Source organism: Mobula birostris, chromosome 32 (assembly GCF_030028105.1).
Source record: "Mobula birostris isolate sMobBir1 chromosome 32, sMobBir1.hap1, whole genome shotgun sequence".
In the NCBI taxonomy this organism is placed as follows: Eukaryota; Metazoa; Chordata; class Chondrichthyes; order Myliobatiformes; family Myliobatidae; genus Mobula; species Mobula birostris.
Window position 1 is genome coordinate 30,703,721 of NC_092401.1, and position 24,308 is coordinate 30,728,028.

At 43.4% G+C, this 24,308-nt stretch overlaps 1 protein-coding gene across 3 annotated transcripts in view; it reads right to left on the reverse strand.

The window, feature by feature from the left end:
- Positions 1-16,987: 16,987 nt before the first annotated feature.
- The window catches only part of LOC140191077 (adhesion G protein-coupled receptor E5-like), a 50,330-nt gene continuing 43,009 nt past the window's right edge, over positions 16,988-24,308 (reverse strand). For 2 of the 3 annotated variants that reach the window (XM_072248153.1, XM_072248152.1), the window contains 3 exons: positions 20,477-20,568; positions 18,776-18,944; positions 16,988-18,390 (listed from right to left, as the gene is read on the reverse strand). In XM_072248153.1, coding sequence (XP_072104254.1) covers positions 18,238-18,390; positions 18,776-18,944; positions 20,477-20,568 — 414 coding nt within the window. In that variant the 3' untranslated portion in view covers positions 16,988-18,237. Of the gene's footprint in view, positions 18,391-18,775; positions 18,945-20,476; positions 20,569-24,308 lie in introns of those variants that run through there. The other variant, XM_072248154.1, reaches the window with a different exon arrangement.

Consider the following 24,308-nt stretch of genomic DNA (forward strand, 5'->3'; position numbering starts at 1 on the left):
ATCCAAAACCTGAAGCCCTCCATCCCACACCATCTGATCAGCCATGTGTTAATCTGCAGGATCTCTTGTGTTTGGTTTGTCAAACTTTAAGCCGGCCGAGGCTTGTAAAAAGCCTTTCGGCTCACCTTAATTCTATCCACTGTTGATTTCTCATGACACATCAGAACCTTTTTAATTCCTTATTTGATGTTCTTCTTTCACTTCTTATACTCATGATATGCCTCTCTTATCATTCGTTCCCCATACCTGTCAAATAATTCATTTTCTCTTTTTATCCAACCCTCAAAATCCCTTGACATCAAGCATTTCCTATGATTGCCACCCCTGGCTTGCATCCTCACAAGACCACGTTGGCCTTGAACTCTTGTTATTTCTTCTTTTTATGCAGAGCTTGTTACAAATAGGCACCCTCTATCTACATTTGCCAGGTCCTACCTTTAGGATGTCCTGAAGGTGGAAGGTGAACAGCCAGAGGTCATGGTACATATTGGTACCAATGACATAGGTAGGAAAAGGAAGGAGGTCCTGAAAACAGACTATAGGGAGTTAGGAAGGAAGTTGAGAAGCAGGATTTCAAAGGTAGTAATCTCCGGATTACTGTCTGTCCCACGTGACAGTGAGTATAGGAATAGAGTGAGGCGGAGGATGAATTGTGGCTGAGGGATTGGAGCAGGGGGGCAGCTATTCAGATTTCTGGATCATTGGGACCTCTTTTGGGGCAGGCATGATCTGTACAAAAAGGACAGGTTGCACTTGAATCTGAGGCGGGACCAATATCCTGGCAGAGAGGTTTGCTAAGCCTAATGGGGAGAGACTAAACTAGAATTGCTGGGGAGTGAGAAATTAACTGAAGAGACCGAGGAAAGGGCTGTTGGCTCACAAATAGAGAAAGCTTGGAGACAGTGTGAGAGGGAGGATAGGCAGGTGATAGAGAAGGGATGCACTCAGACTGATGGTTTGAGATGTGTCTATTTTAATGCAAGAGGCATCATGAACAAAGCAGATGAGCTTAGAGTGTGGATCAGTACCTGGAGCTCTGATGTTGTGGCCTTACAGAGACTTGGACGATTCAGGGGCAGGAATGGTTACTTAGAGTGCCAGCTTTTAGATCTTTCAGAAAGGACAGGGAAGGAGGCAAAAGAGGTGGGAGCATGGCACTGCTACAGAAAAGGAGGAGTCATGGAGGGATTGTCTACTGAGTCTCTGTGGGTGGAAATTAGAAATAGGAAGGGGTCAAGAACTCTACTGGGTGTTTTTTATAGACCACCCAATAGTAACAGGGATAGCAAGGAGCAGATAGGGAGACAGATTCTGGAAAGGCATAATAATAACAGGGTTGTCATGGTGGGAGATTTTATTTTCCCAAATATTGATTGGCATTTCCCTAGAGCAAGGATTTTAGATGGGGTGGAGTTTGTTAGGTGTGTTCAGGAAGATTTCCTAACACAAAATGTAGATAAGCCTACAAGGGAAGAGGCTGTACTTAAACCATAAGACCAACAGACAAAGGAGCAGAAGTTGGCCATTCGGCCCATCGAGTCTGCTCCGCCATTTTATCATGAACTGATCTATTCTCCCATTTAGTCCCACTCCCCCGCCTTCTCACCATAACCTTTGATGCCCTGGCTACTCAGATACCTATCAATTTTTGCCTTAAATACACCCAATGACTTGACCTCCACTGCCGCCCGTGGCAACAAATTCCACAGATTCACCACCCTCTGGCTAAAAAAATTTCTTCGCATCTCTTTTCTGAATGGGCGCCCTTCAATCCTTAAGTCATGCCCTCTTGTACTAGACTCCCTCATCATGGGAAACAACTTTGCCTCATCCACTCTGTCCATGCCTTTCAACATTCAAAAGGTTTCTATGAGGTCCTCCCTCATTCTTCTGAACTCCAAGGAATACAGTCCAAGAGCGGACAAACATTCCTCATACGTTAACCCTCTCATTCTCCGAATCATTCTAGTGAATCTTCTCTGTACCCTCTCCAACGTCAGCACACCCTTTCTTAAATATGGAGACCAAAACTGCCCACAGTACTCCAAGTGAGGTCTTACCAGTGCCTTATAGAGCCTCAACATCACATCCCTGCTCCTATACTCTATTCCTCTAGCAGAGTGTAGGCCTTTGGCTTCAATGGGCTTCGGCAGTAAACGGGAAGAGGCGAGAGCGAAGCACCAACTCTTTCCACCCTCCCCTTGGTGCATCGGCCTGGACAGACAGGAACAGCAGGGCTCACACAGCTAACGGTACGAGCTAATGATTTAAAAAGTCCGTCTGTTTGCCGAGGTAAGTGGGTGAGTAGACTTATTTTTACTGTTTCATTCCTGTAGAATTAGATAGCATGCCTGCAGAGTTAGTGCTTTGTTCAGGGTATCAGATGGGGAATCCTGGGAGACCTCCAGCCTCCCTGATGGCCACATCTGCGCCAGGTGCTTCAGTATTCACTACGGAAAAGGATCTTGGCGATTGTAGGGATGACTTACAGTGGATTGAAAAGCTTGAGCATTAAGAAAGAGGATGTGTTGGAGCTTTTGGAAAGTATCAAGTTGGTTAAGTCTCTGGGACTGGACAAGATGTACCCCTGACTACTGTGGGGGTTGAAAGAGGAGATTGTTGAGCCTCTGGCAATGATCTTAGCATCATCAATGGGGACGGGCAAGGTTCCGGAGGATTGGAGGGTTGGAGGGTTGCAGATGTTGTTCCATTATTCAAGAAAGGGAGTAGAGATAGCCCAGGAAATTACAGACCAGTGAGTCTTACTTCAGTGGTTGGTAAGTTAATGGAGAAGATTCTGAGAGGCAGGATTTATGAACATTTGGAGAGGCATAATATGATTAGGAATAGTCAAAGGCAGGTTGTGCCTGATTGAAATTTTTGAGGATGTGACAAGTTTTTTATGCAGAGAGTGCTGAGTGCGTGGAATGGGCTGCCGGCAACAGTGGTGGAGGTGGATACAATAGTGTCTTTTCAGAGACTCCTGAATGGGTACATGGAGCTTAGAAATATAGAGGGCTGTAGGTAATTTCTAAGTAAGTACATGCTGGGCCTGTATTGTGCTGTAGGTTTTCTGTTTCTACGTTTCTACCTTGAAATTGCCCAGTTTCAGACCTTTCCTACTGATCCATCCATATGCTTTACCATAACCATTTTTAATTATATGGAATTTGTCATTATATTTTAATGACTTCTCACTGACACTCTGTCCACTCAACCAGCTGCTCGGTGATACTCCTTCCCTACATACATTGGTCATGACAAAACTACTCATTGGATTGTTAATTAACTATGATCTTGTGGTGAAAATGGTGCATGCAAAAATTTTGTTGGCATATGGTACAGTGGAGCCCCTTAATTCGTTAAACAACTCCTCACCCCCCCAAAAAGATTATTATTTTTAAGGTCAAATGAATCAGCAAATGATATTTCACAACCCGAGAGCAATGAAATGTTTTCCACAGGACATACCTCAAGCTGGCTTGGTATCACCTACACTGTTGCAAAACCACGTAGTATTGGATGATATGTTCTGAGACCCTCGCAGACCCGGTGTACGATGGTTACAATAACAATACTATTAGAAGTGATGTTATTTTTCAATTCTCTTTTTAAAAGATCAATATTGATAATTTTTGAACAAGCTTCTACTGCTAAGGAAGGTTGACTAAAAAGTATGTTAAGCTGGGAGGATCAACAAGCATACATTTTCTGTGCTGCTTAACTCTATAACTTTACGAACCATTCTACACTGAAAGCATCACAGGTTCCTGGTTCAGATGCAAAACAGCACATCAACTAATTTTATTTCTCGGAGGTTTAGAATGGTGATAAGATCAATATGAAGCCCAGGAGATGGTGAATCATCAAGTGATGTGCACAGTCACTGTGCTGTAAGCTCTGGTGGATGCAGCCTGTATGATGTGGACTGGAAGCAAATGCTTACAGCAGAGCAAGGGAGTACTCATCCAATCTCAGACAGCAGGATATGAATTGTCTGTCATTTCCTGGATGTTCTATGGTTATGCTTCAGAAAACATAATATGTAATGTGCTGTACTATTCCATGTTCTATGTTCTAAAACATGTACCTTTTGTTGGCAGCACTTTAAAATATCCTGTGAGTTTGCAAGCTGCTGTGGAATTGCAAATGTGTCCTACTCCAAGAGTTGGGCTTCATCTGTTTCTGAGGGAGTTTTGTGGTGTATTTTCTGCTTAACAATGATTAGGACATGACACTGTAATTCTACACAATATCTACAGATGTTTCCTAAAAGTGAAGAGGAGAAAATTCTGATACCCTAAGACTATAAGACATAGGAATTCAGCCATTCAGCCCACCAAATCTGCGCCGCCATTCCTCGTTTATTATTCTCATTTTCCTTGCTTCTCTCCGCAACCTTTGACACGATGACTAATCATGAATGTCATTAAAGACACCTAATGACCTCAGTTTCACAGTCACCTATGTCAACAAATTCCACAAATGCAGTACCTCTGGCTGAAAAACTTCTTCTTTATCTCCATTCTAAATGGATATCCCTCTATTCTGAGGTTGTGCCCTTTGGTCCTCTAGTCCCCCGTGATAGGAAACATCCACAACCGCTCTATCTCAGCCTTTCAACGTTTAGTAGATTTCAATCAGATCCTCTTTTATTCTTCAAAACTCCAATGAGTACGGGCCCAGAGCCATCAAATTCTCCTCACATGAAAAACCTTTCATTCCTGGAAGCCTTTTCTTGAATCTCCTTTTAACCCTCTCCAATGTTAGCACATCTTTTTTTTCGATAAGTGGCCCAAAACTCCTCACAATATCCTGTGAGGCTTCACCGCAGCATTAAGTCCTTGTGTTTTATATTCTAGTCCTCTCAGAATGAATGCTAATATTGCATTTCCCTTCCTCACCACCGACTCAACCTGCAAGTTAACCTTTAGGGAATTCTCCATGAGTATCCCCAAATCCAATTGAACCTTGATTTTTGAATTGTATCCCCATTTAGAAAGTATTCTAGTCTTTTATCCTTCTAACAAGTTGCTTGGCCATACACTTCCTGATATTGTATTCCAGCTGCTGCTACTTTGCCCATTTTCCCAAACTTTCCCTGCACCCACCTTGTTTCCTCAATATTACATGCTTTTCCACCTTTACCATCATATCTTCCACAAACCTGGCCACAAAGCTGTCAATTGCATCATCAAAATCATTGATGTGCAATGTACAAAGAAGTGGTCCCAACCCATCAACCCTTACGGAAAACCACTAGTCACTGATAGCCAATCAGAAAAGGCTCTTTTTAATGACAAGAGGCCAAAATTTTTTATCCCGTGGTTCCTGATACAGCCAATGTGCAGAATAATGGTTTGATACATGCTAGGTGAGCTGAAGGACCTCTGTGCTGAAGTATTCTACGACTTTTAATTTGTGGATATCCACATTCAACTGAATTGAGATTTAACTGATTCGTCAAAAGGTGATGCCTTAAAAAGGTGGCTTCCATCATTAATGACCTCTTCTACCCAGGATATGCTTGTATATAGTGGATTCTGGGACAACTTTTAAAGAAAAAGAAACTAATCACGAAAATAATCTCTTTGTTTATTTGGGTCACTATGTTACTTAATTATGACAGGAGATTGCTGGAGAACTGTTTCTAACTAGCATCAGGTGCAAGCACTTATTTGGTCATAATACACCATGCTTAGAGCAGTTTCTATATAGTGTCAGTCGTGCGCACTTACGTTCAGAAAGCAGTGATTTTTGTCACCGATTGTTGACAAGAAATAGGCATTAAGAACTGTTTTGCACCTGTGGTTTCAAGCATTCATGCTTGGAGATACCAGAAATGGCTGGGAGTGAAAATGGAAATATTTCACGACTTCAGTAAGTTAGGAACTATGAAAAATTTGAAGGTATCAACAATCATCATGAATGTTACAATGAAAATGAAGATTTTTAGCATGTAGTCATCAAAAGCATTGCATGAAGGTTAATCATTGTCTACACCAGATTTTGTTCATTTACAGTCAATCAAATGCACATGGCATCCTCCTTCAATAAATATTTAAAACCGATATACAGTTTTATAGTACAGGAGTAGCATTGATAGTGTTATAATTTATACATACATACATACAGTGCCTGTAAAAATTATTCACCCACCTTGGAAATTTTCATATTTTATTGTTGTACAACATTGCAACATTGAATCACAGTGGATTTGATTTGGCTTTTTTGACACTGCTTGCTGGAGAAATTGTGGAAATCAAAATGCAAACCATTATCATATTTTCTGGGAATGCCCCATTATCAAAGACTATTGGAGTGGGATACATAATGCCCTACAAGACACCTTTAAATGTGAAATACCCTTAGAGAGTAAGACCATATATTTTGGGTATATACCTCAAGAATAGTTGAAAAGAGATAAGTATTTAATGAATGTGCTGCTGGTGGCTGGTAAAAAGACCCTTACCAGGAAATGGTTTTCTCAGGAGAGCCCAACTTTAAATGTATGGATGGAAGTTACAATGGACATTAACAAAATGGAGAAGATAACAGCATCTGTTAATCATAAGTTGGAACAATTTTTTTCTTACTGGAAAAAATGGTTTAACTACATAACACCTCATTGGCCTGATTTTATTCTCACATGTCAATGAATATGTTGTAAGTAAAATCACTCCCTACTCTGTACATAGTTTTCTTCTTTTGATTGTTCTTTCTTTCTTTCCTCTCCTTTTCTATAAGTGTATACCTCAGATAAATATTATGTGGAGATTTGTGACAAATATGATTATATGATATATATGTACAGTATCTGAAATACATTTTATGGAAATGTTTGTTTGATGATGAAATTCAATAAAAAATAAATTACAAAAAAAAGAGAAACCTACAGCACAATACAGACTCTTCGGCCCACAAAGCTGTACTGGACATGTCTTTACCTTAGAGATTACCTAGGATTACCCATAGCCCTCTATTTTACTGAGCTCCATATACCTGTACAGGAGTCTCTTCAAAGACCCTATCACATCCACCTCCACCACCTTCGCTGGCAGCTCATTCCACACACTCACCACTCTCTGTATAAAAAATCTTACCCCTGACATCTCCTCTGCATCTACTTCCAAGCACCCTAAAATTGTGCCCTCTCAAGCTAGCCATTCCAGCCCTGAGAAAAAACCTCTGACTATCCACACGATCAGTGCTTCTCATCATCTTATACACCTCTATCAGGTCACCTCTCATCCTCCGTTGCTCCAAGGGGGAAAAGGCCGAGTTCACTCAACCTATTCTCATAAGGCATACTCCCCAATCCAGGCAACGTCCTTGTAAATCTCCTCTGCACTATTTCTATGGTTTCCACATCCTTCTGATAGTGAGGCGACCAGAACTGAGCACAGTACTCCAAGTGGGGTCTGACCAGGGTCCTATATAGCTACAACATTACCTCTCAGCTCCTAAACTCAATCCCATGATTGATGAAGGCTGGGTTGAACTCCATCTGCCACTTCTTAGCCCAGTTTTTTTTAGATTATGAGGACACGCAGTCCTCTTTTATTATCATTTAGTAATGCATGCATTAAGAAATGATACAATGTTTCTCCAGAATGATATCACAGAAACAGATGACAAACTGACTGAAAAACTGACAAAAATCACATAATTATAACATATAGTTACAACAGTGCAAAGCAATACCATAATTTGATAAAGAATAGACCATGGGCAGGGTAAAAAGTCTCAAAGTCTCTCGAAAGTCCCAACATCTCACGCAGACGGTGAACCTCCAGTGCTGCAAGCTTGCCAATGCAGCATCCTTGAAGCATCTGACCACAGTCCGACTCCGAGTCCGTCCGAAAACTCCGAGCCTCCGACCAGCTCTCTGACACCGAGCACCGAGCACCATCTCTGCCGAGCACTTCGACCCCAGCCCCGGCAACAGACAATAGGCAAAGCTGAGGATTTGAGGCCTTCCCCTCCGGAGATTGTCAATCGCACAGTAGCAGCGGCAGCGAAGCGGGCATTTCAGAAGTTTCTCCAGGTGTTCCTCCATGCTTCTCACAGCTGTCTCCATCAAATCAGGATTGTGCACGGACCCCTAGTTAACACATACGATATCATTCGGAACGGCCATGCGTGCTGCATCGCATCGCCATCTTCTCCTCCCTCCTTTTTTTTGCATAGTTTTGTATCCTATCAATGTTTCACTGTAACCTCTGACAGCACTCTGCACTATCCACAACACACCCAACCTTTGTGTCATCAGCAAACTTACTAACCCATCCCTCCACTTCTTCATCCAGGTCATTTATAAAAATCGCAAAGAGTAAGGGTCCCAGAACAGATCCCTGAGGCACACCACTGGTCACCACCTCCATGCAGAATATGACCCGTCCATAACCACTCTGTGGGCAAGTCAGTTCTGGATGCACAAGGCAATGTCCCCTTGGATCCCATGCCTCCTTACTTTCTCAATAAGCCTTGCATGGGGTACCTTATCAAATGCCTTGCTGAAATCCATATACACTATATCTACTGCTCTACTTTCATCAATGTGTTTAGTGACATCCTCAAAAAATTTAAACACGACCTGCCTTTCACAAAGCCATGCTAACTATTACTAATCACATTATGCCTTTCCAAATGTTCATAAATCCTGCCTCTCAGGGTATTCTCCATCAACTTACCAACCACTGAAGTAAGACTCACTGGTCTATAATTTCCTGGGCTATCTCCACTCCCTTTCCTGAACAATGGCACAACATCAACAATCCTCCAATCCTCCGGAACCTCTCCCGTCCCCATTGATGATGCAAAGATCATCGCCAGAGGTTCAGCAATCTCCTTCCTCACCTCCCACAGTAGTCTGGGATATATCTCATCCAATCCTGGTGACTTATCTAACTTGATGCTTTCCAAAAGCTCCAGCATATCCTTTTTTCTTCATACCTACATGCTCAAGCTTTCCAGTTCACTGTAAGTCAATCGCCAAGATACTTTTCCTCAGTAAATACTGAAGCAAAGTATTCATTAAGTACCTCTGCTATCTCCTCCAGTTCCATACACACTTTTCCACTGTCACACTTGATTGGTCCTGTTCTCTCACATCTTATCCTTTTGTTCTTCACATTCTTGCAAAATATCTTGGGGTTTTCCTTAATCCTGCTCGCCAAGGCCTTCTCATGGCCCCTTCTGGATCACCTAATTTGTTTCTTCATCTCCTTCGGGCTAGCCGTATATCTGCTAGATTGCTATCATTATCTAGTTTTTTGAACCTTTCGTAAGCTCTTCTTTTCTCCTTGAATAGATTTTCAATAGCCTTTGTACACCACAGTTCCTGTACTCTACCATCCTTTCCATCTCATTGGAACATACCTATGCAGAACGTCACACAAATATCCCTTGAACATTTGCCACATTTCTTCCATACATTTCCCTGAGAACAAGGCCTTGGTGAGACCACACCTGGAGTATTGTGTGCAGTTTTGGTCCCCTAATCTGAGGAAAGACACCCTTGCCATAGAGGGAGCACAAAGAAGGTTCACCAGATTGATTTCTGGGATGGCAGAACTTTCATATGATGAAAGACTGGATCGACTAGGCTTATATTTGTTGGAATTTAGAAGATTGAAGGGGAATCTTATTGAAACATATAAAATCCTAAAGGGATTGGACAGGCTGGATGCAGGAAGATTGTTCCCGATGTTGGGGAGGTCCAGAACGAGGGGTCACAGTTTGAGGATAAAGGGGAAGCCTTTTAGGACCGAGATTAGGAAAAACTTCTTCACACAGAGAGTGGTGAATCTGTGGAATTCTCTGCCACAGGAAACAGTTGAGGCCAGTTCATTGGCTATATTTAAGAGAGAGTTAGATATGGCCCTTGTGGCTAAAGGGATCAGGGGGTATGGGGGGAAGGCTGGTACAGGGTTCTGAGTTGGAAGATCAGCCATGATCATACTGAATGGCGGTGCAGGCTCGAAGGGCCGAATAGCCTGCTCCTGCACCTATTTTCTATGTTTCTATCTGTTCCCAATTTATGCTTCCAAGTTCCTGCCTGATAGCCTCATATTTCCCCTTACTCCAATTAAATGCTTTCCTAACTTGTCTGCTCCTATCCTTCTCCAATGCTATGGTAAAGAAGATAGAATTATGATCATTATCTCCAAAATGCTCTCCCACTGAGAGATCTGACACCTGACCAGGTTCATTTCCCAATACCAGATCAAGTACAGCCTCTCCTCTTGTAGGCTTATCTACTTACTGTGTCAAGAAACCTTCTTGAACATACCTCACAAACTCCACCCTATCCAAACCCCTTGCTCTAGGGACATGCTAATCGATATTTGGGAATTTAAAATCTCCCACCACGACAACAGTGTTATTATTACACCTTTCCAGAAACTGTCTCCCTATCTGCTCCTTTATGTCCCTGTTACTATTGGGTGGTCTATAAAAAAACACCCAGTAGAGTTATTGACCTTAACTTTGCTTAAGTTCTTAAGTTCACCCACAGAGGCTCCGTAGACAATCCTTCCATGTCTTCTTCCTTTTCTGCAGCTGTGACACTATCTCTGATCAACAGTGCCACGCCCTCACCTCTTTTGTCTCCCTCCCTGTCCTTTCTCAAACATCCAAAGCCTGCAGCTCGAAGTAACTATTCCTGCCCCTGAGCCATCCAAGTCTCTGTAAGGCCACAACATCATCGCTCCCAGTACTGATCCACGCCCTAAACTAATCCACTTTGTTCACAACACTCCTTGTATTAAAATAGACACATCTCACATCTCAAACCATCGGTCTGAGCGTGTCCCTTCTCTATCACCTGCCTATCCTCCCTCTCACACTGTCTCCAAGCTTTCTCTATTTGTGAGCCAACCGCCTCTTCCTCTGTCTCTTCAGTTTGGTTTCCATCCCCCAGCAATCCCAGTTTAAACTCTCCCCAGTAGCCTTACGTGAAGTTGTTGCCAGTGTGAAAGTGGTGGGGAGGCTAGTGTTAAGTTAGCGAGCTAACAGAGATAGAGTGTAGACTGTGAAACTCAGCCACACTGAGTGTGAGACTTGAGAGACAATCTTCTCTGTGTACAGCCTGAGAGCCAGGGGCCCATGTGCACCAGGAAAACTAAGACAAGGATACAAGTGAAGTATTGGAAAGCATGCACACTAATGATTGGACAATTGGCTTACCATCACAAATGTCTATTTGGCCATTAATGTTTTAGCTTTAATGGTTTTTGACACCTGAAGAATATATTGTGATTGGTAGTTACTATGCAGATACTGAATTGGAAAGTGCATAAACACAACGAGATCCTGCAGATGGTGGAAGTCTTGATTAACACTCTAAATCTTGATTAATGGAGGAACTCAGCAAGTTTGGCAGAAGGTACAGAGAAGAATAAATAGTCGATGGTTCATGGCAAGACCCATCCTCTGGACTGAAAAGGAAGAGTTCAGCAGTCATAATAAGAAGGTGGTGGAAAGGGGGAGCTGATAGGTGTTGGGGGAGACCTGTTGGAGGAGAAGGTGGTTGGGTGTGGGAGAGGTTGTGAAGTAAGAATCTGAAGGGTGATAGGTGAACGAGGAACAGGCAGAATAAGGAACCTAACAGGGGAGGGGAACTAGAAGGAAGCGATGGATAGGTGAGGAAAAGGGTTGAGAGAGAAACTAGATTGGGGAATAGTGAAAAACAGAAGTGGAGGGGGTGTGCAGTAATGACAGGAAGTTTGAGAAACCGATGTTCATGCCACCAGGTTGGCTGCTGCCCAAACGGAAGATAACGTGTGGCTCCTCCAAAATGAGTTTGGACATATCATGTCAGGATTGCAGAAAGGAAACCATGGACCAACATGTCAGAATAGGAAAGCAAAGTCAAATTAAAATTGGTGGTCACTGGGAATCCTGTCTTTTGCAGCAGACAGAACCAAGATGCTTAACAAAGCAGTCCCCCAATCTGCATCAGCTCTCACTGATAAAGAGGAGGCTGCGCTGGGAACACTGGATACAGTTGATTACTCCAACAGATTCACACGTTAAATCACAAACATGAGAAAACTTGAAGATGCTGAAAATCTAAAGCAACACATACAAAATACTGGAGGAGGTGATAGTTGATGATTTGGGCTGAGACCTTTTATCAGGACCAGAAAGAAAGGGATGAAGTCAGAGTAAGAAGGTGGGGGGGGGGAGGGGGAGGGTTGGAAGAAGGAGAAGGTGGCAGGTGAAGAGTAAAAATGGAAGAAGGGGAGAGTTGGGAAGTTGATTAGTGAAAGAGATAAAGGGCTGGAGAAGTGGAAATCTGGTAGGAGATGGCAGAAGACCATGGAAGAAAGGGAAGGGGAGGAGAACTAGAGGGAGGTGATGGGCAGGTAAGGTGAGAGAGGGAAATAGGAGTGGGGAATGGTGAGGGGGGGTGGGGAATGGAGGCAATTACCGGAAGTTTAAGAAATTGATGTTTATGCCATTAGGTTGGAGGCTACCCAGATAGAATACAAGGTGGTGCTTCTCCAAGCTGAGCCTAGCTTCATCGTGGCAGTAGAGGAGGCCATGGGCTGACATGTCAGAATGGGAAGTAGAACTGAAATGATCAGCCACTGGGAGATCCCGCTTTTTGTGGCAGACAGAGTGAAGGTGCTCGGTGAGGGAGATCAGTGTGGAGGAATGCATGGATAAGGAAGTCATGTGGAGCATGACCCACGCAGAAACTGTGGAAGGAACAATGTGTTTATTGAATCTATATTGGGTCACTTCGATGTACAGGAGACTGTACCGGGAGCCCTGGACACAGTAAATGACCCCAACAGACTCACAGGTGAAGTGTGGCCTCACCTGGAAGAAATTATCGGTGCTCTGAATGGTGTTGAGGGAGGAGGTGCAGGGGCAGGTGTTGCACTTGTTCCATTTTTAAGGATAAATGCCAGGAGGGAGATCAGTGGGAAGAAACGAGCGGAGTAGAGAGGCACATAGGGAAGTGATCCCTGTGGAAAGTAGAGAGTGGGGGATAGGGATTTCTCGGACTTCTGGTAATTGCCCCCCCTCACAGTATTCCCCATTTGTGTTTCCGTCACTTACCTTATCCCCTTACCTGCCCACCACCTCCCTCTGGGACACCTCCCCCTTCCCTTTCTTCCATGTTCTTCTGTCCTCTCCTATCAAATTCCTCCTTTTCCAGTTCTTTATCTCTTTCAGTAATCAACTTCCCAGCTCCATTTCCCCCACCTTCTTCATTTGTTTTCCAGTCCTGATAAATGATCTCGGCCTGAAGCATCAACTGGTTATTTATTTCCATAGATGCTGCCTGTCCTGCTGAGTTCCTCAGTATTTTGCGTGTCACAGGTTAAATGCTGCCTCTCCAGGAATGACTGTTTGAGGCCCAGAGTGGTGGTGTGGGAGGAGATGTAGGGACAGGTGTAGCATTTGTCATGTTTGCAGGGAAAAGTACAAGGAGGGAGATCAGTGGGGAGGAATGCATGGACAAGTAAGTCATGTAAAGCGTGACTGCTGCGGAAACTGGAGAAGGAGTGAGGGAACAATTTGTTTATTGGTAGGATTCGGTTGGAGACGACGGAAGTTATGGTGAACGATGTACTTGATACAGACTCTCATGTGGTGGTAGGTGCAAGTGGAACCCTATCCCTGTAATGGCGACCGGAAGATGGGATGGGGGCATTTGTTGGGAAGTTGAGGAGGGAATTGATAGTGATGAAAGGGAAACCCCTTTCTTTGAAAAAAAAGTGGACATCTCAGATGGTCAAGAATGGAACCGAAAGGCAGAAGAAATAAAATTATCCACCACACACACAAAATGGTCGAGGAACTCAGCAGGCCAGACAGCATCTATGGAAAAGAGTGTAGTTGACATTACAGGCCGAGACTCTTCGGCAGGACTGGAGAAAAAATGCTGAGGAGTAGATTTAAAAGATGGGACGGAGGGGACAGAGAAATACAAGGTGATCTGAAGGGGGAGGATGAAACATAGAAAACTTACAGCACAATACAGACCCTTCGGCCCAGAGTGCTGTGCCGAACATGTACTTACTTAGAAATTACCCAAATTTACCCATAAGACCATAAGATATAGGAGCAGAAATAGGCCATTCGGCCCATCGAGTCTGGTCTGCCTTTCAATCATGGGCTGATCCAATTCTTCGAGTCATCCTCACTTCCCTGCCTTCACCCCATACCCTTTGATGCCCTGGCTAATCAAGCACCTATCTATCTCTGCCTTAAATACACCCAATAACTTGGCCTCCACAGCCGCTCGTGGCAACAAGTTCCACAGGTTTACCACCCTCTGACTAAAGTAATTTCTCTGCACCTCTGTTCTAAATGGTCGTGCCCTCTTGTCCTAGAATCCCCTACCATGGGAAATAACTTTGCCATATCTAATCCGTTCAGGCCTATTAACATTCGGAATGTTTCTATGAGATCCCCCCTCATTCTCCTGAACTCCAGAGAATACAGCCTAAGAGCGGCCAGATGTTCCTCATACTGTAACCCTTTCATTCCTGGAATCATTCTTATGAATCTTCTTTGAACCCTCTCCTATGTCAGTATATCCTTATAAAATAAGGAGCCCAAAACTGCACACAATATTCCAAGTGTGGTCTCACGAGTGCCTTACAGAGCCACCGCATCACATCCCTGCTCTTATATTCTTTCCCTCTACAAATGAATGCCAACTTTGCATTCGTCTTCTTCACAATCGACTCAACCTGGAGGTTAACCTTTAGTGTATCTTGCACAAGGACTCCCAAGTCCCTTTACACCTCTGCATTTTGAATTTTTTCCTCATCTAAATAATAGTCTGCCCATTTATTTGTTCCACCAAAGTGCATGACCATACACTTTCCAAAATTGTATTTTATTTGCCACTTCTTTGCCCATTCCCCTAAATTATCCAAGTCTCTCTGCAGGCTCTCTGTTTCCTCAACACTACCCACTCCTCCCCTTATCTTTGTATCATCGGCAAATTTAGTCACAAATCCATTAATACCATAGTCCAAATCATTGACGTACGTCGTAAAAAGCAGTGGTCCCAACACCGACCCCTGTGGAACTCCACTGGTAACCGGCAGCCAGTCAGAATAGGATCCCTTTACTCCCACTCTGTTTTCTGCTGACCAGCCAATGCTCCACCTATGCTAATAACTTCGCTGTAAGTCCATGGGCTCTTATCTTGCTAAGCAGCCACATGTGTGTCACCTTGTCAAAGGCCTTCTGAAAATCTAAGTACACCATGTCTACTGCATCTCCTTTGTCTACACTGCTTGTAATTTCCTCAAAGAATTGCAGTAGGTCTGTCAGGCAGGATTTTCCTTTCAGGAAACCATACTAGCTTTGGCCTATCTTGTTATGTGCCTCCAGGTACTCTGTAATCTCATCCTTAACAATCAATTCCAACAACTTTCCAACCACTGATGTCAGGCTAACAGATCTATAGTTTCCTTTCTGCTGTCTCCCACCCTTCTTAAATAGCAGAGTAACATTTGCAATTTTCCAGTCATCTGGTACAATAGCAGAATCTATCAGTTCTTGAAAAATCATCGTTAATGCCTCTGCAATTTCTCCAGCTACCTCCTACAGGTCCAGATTTATCCACCCTCAGACCATTAAGCTTCCTGAGCACCTTCTCAGTCGTAACCCATAGCCCTCTATTTTTCTAAGCTCCGTGTACCTATCTAGGGGTCCCTTAAAAGACCCTGTCATATCCGCCTCCACAACCATCACCGGCAGCCTATTCCACACACTCACCACTCTCTGCGTAAAAACTTACCCTGACATCTCCTCTGTACCTACTTCTAAGCACCTTAAAACTGCGCCCTCTCATGCTAGCCATTTCAGCCTTGGGAAAAGCCTCTGACTAGCCACACAATCAATGCCTCTCATCATCTTATACACCTCTATCAGATCACCTCTCATCCTCCGCCGCTCCAAGGAGAAAAGCAAAAAGCTGGGAAGTTGGCTGGTGAAGGGGGGTGTCAGATGGAAGAGGTCAGAAGGCCATGGAAGAAAGCAAAGGGGGGAGTAGTGCCAGAGGGAGGCGATGGGCAGGCAAGGAGATAAAGTAAGAGAGGGAAAAGGAAACCAGCAGATTTTCTCTTGTTTGTGATTAAATTATCCGAAACTTAGCTGACTTCAATGGTAGGAAAGATATTGAATGCTATTATTCAGGATGAGCATTTGGAGTACTTGAAGGCACATGATAAAATAAGACAAAGTTAGCCTGGTTTTCTCAAGAGAAAATCTGCTGGAATTTTTTGAGGAAATAGGCAGGCAGGATAGACAGAGGAGAGTCAGTGGATGTTGTTTATTTGGATTTTCAGAAGGCCTTTGACAAGGTGCTGAACATGTGGCTGCTTAACAAGATAAGAGCCCATGGAATTACTGGATAGGTACCAGCACAGATAAATGATTGGCTGACTGGCAGAAGGCAAAGAGTGAGAATAAAGGGGGCCTTTTCTGGTTGGCTGCTAGTGACTGACTAGTAGTGTGCCACAGGGGTTGGGACTGTTCCTTTTCATGTCATTTATCAATGATAAAGGTGCGGACTATTTTCTAAATGGGGAGAAAATTCAAAAATCAAAGGTGCCAGAGGTTTAACTTGCAGGTTTAGTTGGTGGTAAGGAAGGCAAATACAATGGGAAAATTGGAATGCATATCGGTGAGAGGCCACGTAGATTGAGAGACCGTTTCGCCTAGCACCTATGCTCTGTCCGCCAGAAAAAGCAAGATCTGCCAGTGACCGCCAATTTTAATTCCACTTCCCATTCCTATTGTTTACACTGACTTAATTGAATATGCTCTTGCTTCAGGTGTGGCCACAAAGCATGAATGGAAGCCACGAAGGCAGAAAGGTATAAAGGGAGACATTCTAGAGAGCTGGTTTCAGCAAAGACACCAATGGCTGGGGAAAAGCCGAGCTGGGTACAAGGTGAGGAATTTAGATACAGTGAATAACTATTATAAGTTCATTGTTTACAATGTTGTTATAAGATTTAGAAGGCAATTTATCAATAAAACACTTTATTTAATTATGTACATTCTGCTGGCAATATCAAAAGCACTGAGGTAAGGCAATATTGCAGAGCTAAAGTGATCTAAACAACTAATACTACAGCATCGTTGTTGGGATGGAGCTTTGAGATTCATCTTGTCAGGTTAGACCTGGAGCTGATTACATGGTGTCCGGTGAACTGAAAGTGGAAAAGCAAAATGCTGCAAAGTGCCGTTAATTCAGGCCAATCACTGTCAGGATTTGTACTTGTTTGTGACACAGATATTACTGGCAATGCCAACTTTCGTTATATGGAACTGAGGGGCAGTTACACACACATTGGTGAGCTTGGGGGCACATATGATCTAACCAGAAGAAAGGAAATGTAGCAGTGGTGGGATTTGAACTGCTGTATCTGGATTAGTGGTGCAGAACTCTGCTACCTCAGGAAGTAAATCCCTGCACTGCTGTATTCCTGTCTCTCTAATAGGGTAACAAGCAAGGTGTGTCCAATTGCACCAAATTAAAAAAAATGTTTTGACAGAGAATAATTCACTGGGTGAATGGAAAATGGTGTTTATGAGATTGCAGCCACAGGCACAATAATCTTTCCAGCCTCTTACTCTTCAGTAACAATTCTAAGAAATGTGAATGAATGAAGAGATAAATATGTTTCTCTGTGGGTTGGTACATTGACCTTGAAGAGGCAGGGATTTGGGAAATCTAAAAATTCCCATGTTTGAGTTCTAGAGGGCAAGAGGTTTTAAAAATGATTTTACATTCATTTCAGCATGAACTCAGAAGCAATTCACAAAGGTTGCAGCTTCTCCAGTTCTCCGCTGCAAAAGGTTGCAGGTCCCAAATTTACTGGAGCTCCTCAGTCTAAGTTTGTTTGATTTTTCTTGTGTGTGGGTGTCAGGCAAATGGCAGGGAGATGGGCTTGAGATATAGACAGATGATAAACAGTGTGCTGAGACCACAGGACTCAGATGAAGAAGCAGGAAGCTGTTTAAGCCTTTGCAAATTAATTGTCAGGAAATCACAAACCAAAATCCATAGATAATAGAAACCTGGATTGAACAATGGGTTAAAACAATATTTTTTCCTCTGGTCAATGAACAGTGAATGGATATTAACAGTCCAAGCTTATGTCATTACAAAATAAACTTTCTCTACTTAAATTTTACAAAAACTATTGGAAGTATTACACTCGACAGAACTTGAGAGGAGATGTTTTATCAGTGACTGATGCCCACAAATTCACTCGTAGTTGCAGTGGTGCCAGCATGAGAGGAGGAGGAAGGCAGGAACGAATCGGCAAATGACGAGTATTTTGATAACTTCAGGAAGTTGCAGACGTTTACAAACCACACCTGATACTCACTTCTCACCTAAACCAGCAGAGCAGAAGATGGATAAGGAATGTGCAAAACATATTCTCATCATCACATAGACCATCTAGTATTACAGTTGTCTTATAGACTCATTCAGTGGCAGGACATACAGTCCCTGTTACACACACGGCCATCATGGGGACATCATCCCTGTTCACAAACACAGTCAGTGCTGGACACATGGTCCTTGATGGACACATGGTTCCTATTGCACACATGGTCAGTGCTGGGACTCAGTCCCTCTTATTCACATGGTTCCTCTTACTCATACATTCTATACTGCGCCATTAATAGGAATACAGTGAACGCAGGAGCAGGATATAACCATTTGACCTTTAGAGCTACTTGACAGTCCAATGCCTCATGATGCTCTGAGCCTCACCTGCTTGTTGATGACACAGTGCAGAATGAAGATGAATGTTCCCTGGAAGCTGTTGAGGATTGTGAAGATATATGCCAGTGCAATGGTTCTCCTTTGGAAATGGAAAACTCCAAAAATCCAGGCAGAGCCCAGCAACACCAACTGAGCAATCGCAGTTATGACAAACACTCTATGCAGGAAAATAGAAAATACCATCATGAATAGTCACTAACCAACTGTTAGCACAGAGTGAGAGGGAGGTGGGGTAAGAAATGGGGAAGCATTAGGGATGGGGTGGGAGAGTAATTAGCAACACATAGAAGCAAGGCAGACATCTGGATACAAGATTTTAGACAGGCATGATGTTTGGGATGTGAACTTTAGGGGGTGTGATTTTTTTTGGACATAGAAGTGGATTTTTCAGACTGAACATGATTTTCTGCGGGTGAAAATGTGGTTGTTTCAAGGATCATCAGCAATTTTGGGCTTGTGCGGACCTTTTGGGCCCAATACCAGTCTTTAAGGAAAGTAGCTAATGCTTTGATAGAGATGGGGCAGGTGAGACCGTGTATGTGGGTGAACATAGTTTGGAACTGGGTAAGACATGTGTAGGTGGGCATAGTGTGGGAAAGGGAAGGGAAGTATGTGTGCGGGTAGACACAGTGTGGGACAGGGTAAGGCAATCTGTATGCACGTGAGCACATTGTTGGAAAGTGTGGGACAAGACAAGGCAGTGTGTGAGTAGGTGGGCACAGTGTAAGACAGGGTAAAGAAAGGTGTGTGCAGGTGGGCACTGTGTGGAACAGCATGGGAAAGGTGAAGCCAGTTTGTACTGGTGGGCATGATGTGAGGCAGGGTAAGACATGTAGGTGCTCACAGTGTGGGACAGAATAAGGGAGCATGTGAGTGGGTGAGCACTTTGTGGGACAGGATAGGGTAGAGTGTGTGGGTCAGCACAAAGAAGAACAAGATAAGACAGTATTTGTTTGGGTTGGCACTGTGTGGGGCAGAGGACAGTGCCAGTGTGAAGGTTTGGCAGACTGTGAAGAAGTGGTGGGTGGAGCATCGTGACTGACTGGAAGAACTGGTGTGAGAGGGTGTGAGTGGCCCACAAGTTCGGGTGTGCGATGTTGAGTTCGTGGGGGGGGGGGGGGACGTGTGGGAGATGTGAGGTGGGTGTTGAGAATCTGTGAAGGACTGAATGAGTGGGAGAGTCTGTGGCAAGTGTGTTGGGAAAGAGGAGACCATGGGGGGTAGGTGAGGGGGTATCGGGGGGAAGCCGTATGGAGGGGGAGGGGTGGGGGAAGTGTGGAGGAGGCCATGCGGAAGGGTGGTGGAAGTGTGGGGGAGGTCATGCTTGGAGGGTGGGAGTCGAGTGGAGACTGCAGGGTGGGACGTGAGGGGCATGTACTGGAAATGGAGGGGTGTGCACATGTGCACACTGTAGGCAGGAGAGATTAGGTTAGTTAGACATTTGATTGCTAATACAATTAGTGCAACACAACATTGTGGACCAGAGTGCCTGTTCCAATATTGTTTTGTTATATGTTATACATGTTGTGGGTTGCAAGACCATTTGTAGTCTGAGTTTCTTCTGTACAGATTGAATGTGGCAGGAATCCATTGGGCTAAATATTCATTTCAGCCAGGCTCTGCTGAAATCTCCATGTACAACATTTAATGTTTGAAGCTTGATTGAGCAATACTGATTGGACTTAGTACCTGGCTTTCTGTAAGTCCGTTAAATCTGGATTGATGGAATGGAATTTCTGAATCAGCTTCCATATTGTCAAACTGAGGAAAACAAGGTTTACCTAGGAAGCATCAAGAAATAATGGTGATGAGTTAGTGGACTGTATGTTGCTCCATTTGTGTCCACATGCATGTGTGTCTGCATGGATATACTGAGTGTCTATGTGAAGAAGAATCTAAGTACTTCCACCCCATTCCCCTTCATGGTCAAACCTCCCTTGACACTGTGCTTGGTCATTGAGCAACCCAGCATGGATACAGGCTCTTTCACCGTAAGACATAGGAGCAGAATTAACCAAATTGGCCCAATGAGTCTGCTCTGCCATCCCCTCATCCCCATTCTCTTGCTTGCTCCCGATAACCTTTGATACCCTTACTAATTCCACCAAGATGCAACACTGAGCGTCATAGGAAGTCATTCCTGCCTGTGGCCATCAAACTTTACAACTCCTCCCTTGGAGGGCCAGACACCCTGAGTCAATAGGCTGGTCCTGGACTTATTTCCTGGCATAATTTACATATTATTTAATTATTTATGGTTTTATTACTATTTAATTATTTATGGTGCAACTGTAACGAAAACCAATTTCCCTCAGGATCAATAAAGTATGACTATGACTAATTTGGATCCTGTCAACCTCAGGTTTAGATATACCTCATGACTTGGCATCAATAGCCGTCTGTGGCAACAAATTCTGCAGATTTTCCACCCTCAAGCTGAAGAAACTTTTCCTCACCTCTTTTAAAGACATGCCTCTCTATTCTGACATAGTTCCAGACTCTCTCACTAGAGGAAACATTCTCTCCACATCCACTCTATTTAGGTATTTCAATATTCAATAGGTTTAAATGAGATCCCGCATCATTCTTCTAATCTCCAGTGAGTACAGACCCAGAACTACCAAATGTTCCTCATACTTCGAACCTTCCAGTTCCAGAATCATTCTCATGAACCTATTGGATGCTCTCCAATACTCCAGTACTATCACATCTTTTCTTAGTTAAGGAGCCCAAAACTGCTCACAATACTTGAAGTGCAGTCTGACCAATGACGTCTCAGGATTACATCCTTGATTTTGCATTCTAGTCCTCTTGAAATTAATGCTATAATTGTATTGCCTTCCTTACCATCAACTGATCTTGTAAGTTAACATCAGAGAGTCCTGCATGAGGATTTTTGTCCCAAGTCCCATTGCATCTCTGATTTCTGAAATTTCTTCCCACTTTAAAAATAGTCTAAGCCTCTATTCCTTCTACCAAAGTGCATGACCATACACTTTCTTGCACTGTATTCCAACTGCTACATTTTTGTCCATTGTCCCAATCTGTGCATTTTCTTCTGCAGACTCCTTGCTTCACTAACGCCACCTGTGCATCAACCTATCTCTGTATTATCCACAAACTTGGCCACAAAGCATCAATTCTGTCATCTAAACTGTTGACATACAATGTGAAATGAAGTGGACTCAATACCGACCCCCAGAGCACCACAAGTGACATGTGGCCGTGGAGGCCAAGTCATTGAGTGTATTTAAGGCAGAGATAGATAGGTTCTTGATTAGCCAGGGCATCAAAGGGTATGGAGTGAAAGCAGAGGAGTGGGGATGACTGCAAGAACTGGATCAGCCCATGATTGAATGGCGGAGCAGACTCGATGGGCTGAATGGCCTACCTGCTCCTATATCGTATGGTCTTATGCAGCCAATCAGAAAACCGCTTTATTCTGACTCTTTGCCTCCTGCCAGTCGACCGATCTTTGATCTATTCTATATCTTTCCTGTAATACCATGAGCTCTTATCTTGTTTATCAGCCTCATGTGGAGCACCTTGTCAAAGACCTTCTGAAACTCCAAGTAAACATCATCCATTGACTCTCTTTTGTCTATCCTGGCTGTTACTTTCTTAAAGAATTCCGACAGATTTGTTTGGCTAGATTTCCCCTTACGAAAACTATGCTGAGTTTGGCCTATTATCATGCACCTCCAAGTACCCTGAAACCTCATGCTTCATAATGAACCCAAACATCTTCCTGACCAATCACTGAGGCCAAGCTAACTGGACTATAATTCCCTTTCTTTTGCCTCCCTCCCTTCTTAAAGAATGGAGTGGCATTTGTAATTTTCCAGCACTCTGGAACCATTCCAGAATCCAGTGCTTCTCAAAAGTTCACTACTCATGCATTCACAATCTCTTCAGCCACCTCCTTCAGAGTGTAGTCCATCTGGCTCAGGTGACTTTTCTGCCTTTAGGGCTTTCAGCTTCCTGAACTACTTTTCCTTAGTAATAGCAGCTATACTTTTGCTCCCTGACCCTCTCAAATTCATGCTGGTGTCTTCCTCAGTGAAGACTGACACAAAATACTTAAGTTTGTCCACCATTTCTTTGTACTCCATTGCTACCTGTCCAGTGTCATTTTCCAGTGATCCGTTATCCATAAGACCATAAGATATAGGAGCAGAAGTAGGCTATTCTGCCCATCAAGTCTGCTCCGCCATTCAATCATGGACTGATCCAATTCTTCCAGTCATCCCCGCTCCCCTGCCTTCATCCCATACCCTTTGATGCCCTGGCTAATCAAGAACCTATCTCTGCCTCATCCACGTTTGCCTCTCTTTTACTCTTTATATATCTGAAAATCTTATGGTATCCTCTTATATTATTGGCTAGTTTACCTTCATATTTATTTTTTTTTCTTTCTTTGTTGCTTTTTAGTTGCTTTCTGTTAATTTTTAAAAACTTCCCAATCCTCTAGCCTCCCACTATTTTTTTGTTATTTTATATGCCCTCTGTTTTGCTTTAACACTGTCTTTGACTTCCCTTGTCAGCCACAGTTGCCTCAACCTATTAGAATACTTCTTTGGGATGTATTTGACTGGAGCCTTCTCCCTGAAACTCCAGCCAACACTTCTCTGCCATCATCCCTGTCCCTTTCCAATCAATTTTGTCCAGTTCCACTTTCACACTTCTGTAATTCACCTTCTTCCACTGTTATACTGAAACATCTGATTTTAGCTTCTCCCTCTCAAACTGCAGGGTGAATTCTACCATATTATGATCACTGCCTGCTAAGGGTTTCTTTACCTTAATCTCCCAAATTAAATCTGTTCATTGCACAGCACCCAATGGTGAAGAGGGAAAGTGTTCATGTTTGGGACAAGCAGTCAATGCTGACCGCGGTACCCAGCCAGCTAGTCTCAGTTTCCCTAGCCAATTCCTCATGTGACCTGGTGTAAAAATATGAACTCATGATCAGCAGGAATAGGCCATTTGGTTCTTTAAGCTTGCCCTACCATTCAGTGACTGTTCTACCCCAGGTTTCAGATCTTCTCCTTGTCAATTCCCATTATGTTTTTCAGAAGTTCATTTACTTCTTCTTCAGATACCCTCAATGATACAGCCTTCACATCCCTCTAGGGCAAAAAATTCCAGAGATCCAATACCCTCTGAGAGAAGTTCAGTTTTAATCAACCAACTCCTTCATAACTATGACCCCTCATTGAAATTTCCACCACTGGAAACGTATCGCTTCACCTCCCCAAGCCCCACCATGCCATCAAGGATCTTTTAATCATTTCACAATTCTCTAAACTCTGAAGAGTATAGATTTAATTTCCTTAGCCACTTGGGAGAGGACAACTGTCCCAGCAATTCACCAAGCAAATCTCTTTGGGATTGCCTCCAATATCAGGTACACATTTTCTTAAATAAGTGGACCCAAACTGCACCCATGACTCCAGGTAACTTAAATGCAGATTGTTGTCAGGAGCTCTTGCTACAGAGTTACCACCTTTACAGTGTTGGC